The following is a 6,777-nucleotide window of genomic DNA, read 5'->3' as shown; positions in this document are numbered from 1 at the left end:
TCTCAACATTTTTCAACTGAATTTTTTCCCTCTCTCTCTTTTCATACAGATACTGGAAACCGGAGGAGGGACATCTGCAACTTCCGTCTGGCCCGACGCCCTCCCCAAAACAAACGATCTGCTTTTCCACGGGTTTTCTTGGTATTTGCAATATCTGCTTCCAGGAAAAAGTTAGGAAGGAACGTCACCCTTTCATACCTTTCCGACTTATTCTAATCCTTTGCTCTGAAATTCAAATTCTGGTTGGTTGGGTCTCGTGGTTCTTCCTTTTTTTGGATCTCGACGGCAGTCATAAATAGTATGCATCGTAATTCACACCAAATGAAAAAAGTTAGGCAAATATTGTAAAATTCAATGAATAAGATTAAGGCAAAGTTACTAATAATACTTTTTACACATCATGGGACTTTAAGCGTAACTGAATCTATGAATTACTATTGCATTTCTGTGTATATTTCCCTGATAACTACATCGCCAGTCCTATAATATTAACCCGGTGTACCAGTCTGCATTTCCCCCCGTCTGAGATTCCCCCAGGGGAAAATCTGGCCCAGGATAAATCTCCCCCAGGGGAAATTTTGACCCAGGATAGTATTCCCCTCTCCTGGCCAATATTCCCCCCGCCCCCATACCAGGTGTGAAAGCACCTGCCACTTGCCACTTGCCATGTATGACGTGCCACCTTGGTGTGAAAGCGGCCTAATATAACGAGGCAAACTGGCAAATCACTGACGCCTAACAATACAGTGATTCGATCATCACGAGACAGGGACTTCAGCATTAAAAAAAAAAAAAAAAAAAGAAACAAAGCCAACAACAGGCGATAGGGAGCAACTGAGTGCCAGATTACTCCGAGCAGTAGTAAGGGTAGCAGCAGGTGTATCTGAACATGGAGGAGTACACCTACCACACATACTTTCAATACCTGGATAGTGGAAAGTACCTGATGGACTAAAAAGAAGAAAAACGTGATATTAGAAAGAAGTGCGAGCCATTTTGTGTTCAAGAGGGATATTTGATGCATAAACAACGCAGGAAGGGTGAAGTTCAGCTACGCCAAGTGTTAATGAAAGCGGAAGTGAGCAGAGTTATCAAAGCTTGCCATGAAGGGTTTGGGGGAGCACATAATTATGGGGAAAGATAAAACAGTTGGAAAGATAACTGCTAAATATTTTTTTAAAGGCATTAAAGAAATTGTCATTGATTATATTTAAAAATGTGACAAATGCCAGAAAGCAGCCAATAAGCCCTCAATGCAAGCTCCTGAGTTGCATCCAGTGCCTGTTCCAGAAAAAGTGTGGTCTCAGGTGGGAATGGACTTGATTGGACCCTTACCCGAAACAGAAAGAGGACACTGTTACATTGTGGCAATGACCGATTACTTCTCAAAATTCCCAGTTGCTGCACCTCTAAAGCATAAAACTGCAGCAGAGGTGGCCCAGTTCTTTTTAGATGCCATGTGTGACTTTGGTTGTGTTGAAACACTTATTACTGACCAAGGCCGCGAATTTGTAAATCAACAATGTAATGATGATAATGAATGACATCCTCTGTGAAAAGCTGCAAATAATCACAAAATTGCTTCTTGCCCTATCACCCTCAAACTAATGGACTGCAGGAAAGATTCAATCAGACACTTGAAAGAGCTCTTATGAAATGCGTCAATGAAAAGCAAAACGATTGGGATATGCACATAAAAAGAATCCTGTTCGGATATCGCACATCTGTTCACGCCAGCACTGGTGTTGCCTCTTTCACTGCGATGTTTAGGAGAGATCCAGTACTCCCCATCTACTTAGACACTGGATCACAGGTGAAAGATGGAGCAACGACAGAAGAAACTATTTAAAGAGTTAACAGAGAGAGTAGTGTCAGAAAAGAAGGCAGCTGAGGAAAAAATGGCGATGAACATTGCAAAATCTCAAAGAAGACAGAAGAAGAACTATGATAAGAGACATACAGGCAAATCAAGTGAAATAGTTGAGGGCTCATTAGTACTGTTGAAAAACAACAAAAATAATCACCGAATGGGAGGAAAATTAGAAACAAAGTACATAGGCCCTTATGAAGTTGTTTCTCTGCAAGGAAAAGGACGTGCAAAACTGAAAAATCTCTCAACAGGCAAAGAACTGAGGAATACATATCACGTGGTAAATCTGAAGCTGTACAGACTTGATGGTGCAAGCAGCAGAGATGGACAAGATCAGGACAACTACCAGGATCAAGAATACTCCACGAACAGGAAAAAGCAGGGACAATCTCGGCAAACACTGAATCGAAGTATTTCAGCAAGAGAAAGGACAATTTTACTCATGTTTGTAGATGAGGAAGTTGTTACAAGAGTGGAAATAGATGGAGAGACTATAACAGAAGAAGAAATAGAGACAAGACCAGACAAGCTTCCTGGTATTCTTGTCACTAATAAGGAAAACCTTCAAGCAATTTACATTTACAAGTACATGGATGATGATGCAGTTACGACGCTTCACGCTACTATCAAAGCTAAAGAGGACGACATTCCTGGAGCATGGATTTGTCCACAATGTGCGGAAATCACAGCAGATGGACGTGAAGTGGTGGAGTGTGAATCTTGCTACGAATGGTACCACACTGCTTGCCTTGGATCTGCAGAAAATTTCAAGGCATCGTGGAGCTGCTGCAAATGTAACCCAACCCAGTATGAAGTTCCTTTAAAGATTTTTACCTGTAGAATTTATAATCACCCCAGAAACACCCACCTGTAGAAACCCCAGAAACTCCCATTAGAGTCATCACCCCAGGTTATCGCTACCTTCTACATAATGTGTACAAAAATAAATATGCAAAATTTACAGATTTTTAGATATTCCAAAAGAGTTGACCAATTAATATGTTACATTTTTTTAACCTTCAATTTTAATAATGCTATATGGTAATATGTTTCAACTTCCATTTGTAATCTTGAAATAATAAATCTTAAAAAAAAACATATGGGCTTCCTTTTACTTTTCAGTAACCACTGTATTCGTTACATTACGCAGTTTTGTGTACTGTGGAATTGACTGACGTACAAAACGTCCCTTCCCTACCTTTATTCTTGTCTCCCCCTTCCTTGTCCATAGTGCCATGACATTTTCCCGTCACATTTACATACTTCATAAGCATTACAATACATGATACGACTTGCCCTTGGTGACTTGAGAACGGTGGTATGATTTTTGTGTGAGGGGTGAAATGGCCAAGAGGGAGGAAATATATCCTGTGTCTGTAATTAACCCCAGGGAAAAACTGCCCAGACCAATTTTCACGGGGGGGAAATTTAACCTAGGCTACTGTTCCCAGGGGGAACTACAGTCAGGGGGGAAATTTTTCCTGCTACACCGGTACTGGGTCGTGAATAAAAAAAAATACACACAAGAATAACTTTAGTTCAGGATGGGTCGAAATGAGTGCATTATAAATTTTCCTGTGGACGAACACTCTTTTGGAAATAAACTTTTAGGCAGTATGACTTCAAACCACTTTTGATGGAAAGATGTGGGAATGATGAATGGATTGGTCGACATAATTACGAGCTCTGGACACATGATTATGTACCACGCTTACAAATGGGCTTTAAAAAGAGTCAAACGATTTCAAGAAAGATTACTCGTGTAATGAAAATGATATTGCCGTATTAGGAATAAAGGTGTGAAGGATATAATTTATCATCATCATATGTAGCGGTTTTGAGAACGGCTGAAATGAACTGAATGAATCTGAGTTGACAATTATTTGGTAACTTCTACCCGGTGTTAATTTTTTCCTGTATATAATTCATGTTTTAATGCCATAAAAAATACTTTGTTGATTTTCACGAATAACAGATATTTTCGAACATTATAAGACATGACAAATATCTAAAGGATGCTACATTACCTGGATGTGAAATCTTCAGTTAAATTCCAGAAGGAACTGTCCTTAATCATCCGAGTCACTTGTCTCTCTCCACAATTCCTGAGATACAATTCCAGGAATTTTGTACACAACCGTTTCATAATTATCCTTGACATTGTTTGAAGCTCAGCGCAGGGGCAAAAGTCAATAAATGGTGCAGTGCCTTCTTTTTCCTCTGAAAAGCGTGAAATGGAAATGTTACAAATTTTAAGTGAAACACCATTTGGGATACGCCTCAATTTCTTGAGGTGACACATGATGCGTATAATATTTAGAGAAATATTTCCATTCACCATTTCTACGCCCCTCGTGACCTCCAGAGTAGGCCAATTTCATAATCAAATGCATTAAATCATTTGGGGAACTGTGGCCCACTTTATGGTTAATATGTATCATATGCTGATTTAATCAACACACGGTGGTCTTTGAAGGCAGACTTTCCATTTAGAAGCCGAGGAGTGCTTTAATTAATTCTATGTAGGATTTTAGAAAACAGTTATTGATAGAGAATGGGAATCAGTTTGGTTTTCAAAATAATCTGCCTCAAGATACCAGAGCAATGAGTCGAATATTACGTCTTTACCAGAATAACTAATTAGTGTAATGATGACAATGAAAATAACATTATAACGGTAGGATATGCTAATCAGTAGGTGTTCAAATGTTTTAAATAAACACCCGCAACTATAAATTAAATAGTGAAATATAACGCTTATATATACTGAGCCTACATAATAATAATAATAATAATACCTCTTATCGTCTCATCTACGAGGGTCATAAGATGTAATAATACTCCAATCTTCTACTAAGTCGGCGCCACATCAGTAAATGATTAGGCCCATATTGAATCAGTGAGAGCGGGAATTCATTAGATGTCACATACCTGGTATATGGTACTGAAATAAATTATCTACGTCCCAGTAATGTGTAATTATAGCAATAAGTCAACTATGACTTAATGTAATTACGACATTCCAATGGTCACTTCTGTCACAACGAGGAGGTATGTAGTCTATGAAATTTATGATACTTCTTCTTCTTCTTAGTATGATAAAATATGCAATAAGACTATCGTAATGATAGTGAAAATAATGATATAGACAATAATAATAATAATAATAATAATAATAATATTATATTATATTATTATTATTATTATTATTATTATTATTATTATTATTATTATATTCAACATCAATTACTGTCCTTCAATTTTCCCGTAACAGTACATTTATAATATTTATTCAATTGTATCAGTCGGTGTGTTTTAATTTTACAGAATTTATAAGAATACTAAGGGCAGCGAAATTTGTCGAACATCCATCATAAAAGCCACGTGTAATGACTGATTAGTTTGTGAAACTTGCATGACACCATCTCAGGTCATCAATGGGGGTTTAGACCACGTGTATCATTTTTTCTTACTACTTATAGAAATCCTTTTAGATACCAACAAATAAAGATGGCTGGAAAAACATGTGTTTTAATTGACTTGACTTTTGATCATTCAACTTATTGCTTAATATATGAATTACAGTCCAATGGAATAAACTCCTTGTATGCATAAATGATAACGTAGCCGCAAAAATAGTCTAAAAGTCCAGTTAGCGTGCCGACACGTTTTTACTGTTTAGAAATCGGCCGCACCGATGGCATTAATGTAATCTTAAGGTTCACTGGCAGCTCACGCCTATTCCTTGAAAGAGAAATGAGACTTCAAGGCACAACAGAGATCTAAAGTATGGCCCTTCATCTCTTGATGGAAGAAAGTGCTTTTGATCAATTTTCACAAGGTCTGGAATGAGTCAGACCCTAGAAATCTATACACGGTAAGATAAAACAAAAACAGACTGACATTGTTGCTGTTGAAGACACGATTGTGCAATCTTCATTTCCTTCGAAACGGTTCAACTACAGTTTCTTCAGGGACGTCACGAAACCGTAAGAACTTAAACAGAACATACAAAAATTTGAAAGGACTCTTTATCTTCAAAATCTTAACTTCCACAAAATTAGAATTGACAATGGGTTGACAAGATCCCATGAAACTATTCTTATTAGTATGGAATCATACAACTAATACTCCTACCTAGAGATGCTGTACTTCATTTCCTTATCACTACAAAGGAAATAAAGCTGGAAATTAATTTTGGAAAAAGGTTCTACAAATGGTAAGGTATCCCAAAAAACCAGAGAAGAATAACGACGCCAAAAACAGCAATCATCTTTCCTTGAGGAGCTATAAACATTATTTTGGAAATTTTCCGCTAAGTTTTTCTGTTGCTGCTTTATTTTCCTTTTTCATTTTCTCCTTCCTTTGTCATTTTCTGTTTTTCTTTCTTTAATTTTTTGTCTTACTTTTTTATTCATTTGAGGCTGTTCTGTTTTTTGGAATATATATATATATATATATATGTATATGTACATATATCCTAAATATATACATTTTTACACATATATACATATATATATATATATATATATATATATATATATATATATATATATATATATATATTATATATATATATATATATATATATATATATATATATATATATATATATATATATATATATCGAATAGGGTGAGTCTCGACTCAGGATACAATCTCGAAGGCGAAGGGAAAGAACCTCTAACAGAAAATACGTTTTCTTTACCTAACTCTGCTCAGTTCAAAGAAGAAATCATCATTCCGGATTCAGATTAATATATGGTTAGCCTTGACATTAAATCTCTTTACTAATGTTCCAGTTACAGAAACCATTGGAATTATTTAAAATCATTTGTTCCCTGACCCTGACTCCAGTTTTAATCATTTTAACCGAACGTTATTTAAACAATTTTTAGAACTGGCCA

At 36.4% G+C, this 6,777-nt stretch overlaps 1 protein-coding gene across 1 annotated transcript; it reads left to right on the top strand.

Moving 5' to 3' along the window:
* Positions 1-1,547: 1,547 nt before the first annotated feature.
* Positions 1,548-2,744, top strand: LOC136831643 (uncharacterized). The gene has a single exon (XM_067092273.1). The coding sequence runs from the start codon at positions 1,821-1,823 to the stop codon at positions 2,742-2,744; it is 924 nt and encodes a 307-aa protein (XP_066948374.1). The 5' UTR covers positions 1,548-1,820.
* Positions 2,745-6,777: the final 4,033 nt, after the last annotated feature.

Source organism: Macrobrachium rosenbergii, chromosome 48, assembly GCF_040412425.1.
Source record: "Macrobrachium rosenbergii isolate ZJJX-2024 chromosome 48, ASM4041242v1, whole genome shotgun sequence".
In the NCBI taxonomy this organism is placed as follows: domain Eukaryota; kingdom Metazoa; phylum Arthropoda; class Malacostraca; order Decapoda; family Palaemonidae; genus Macrobrachium; species Macrobrachium rosenbergii.
Note: the sequence above shows the minus strand (reverse complement) of the source record. Positions and strands in the feature narration are given on the sequence as shown.

Coding starts and splice junctions, on each gene's coding strand:
- LOC136831643 (XM_067092273.1), top strand. CDS start 1,821: ATGGAGCAACGACAGAAGAAACTATTTAAAGAGTTAACAGAGAGAGTA.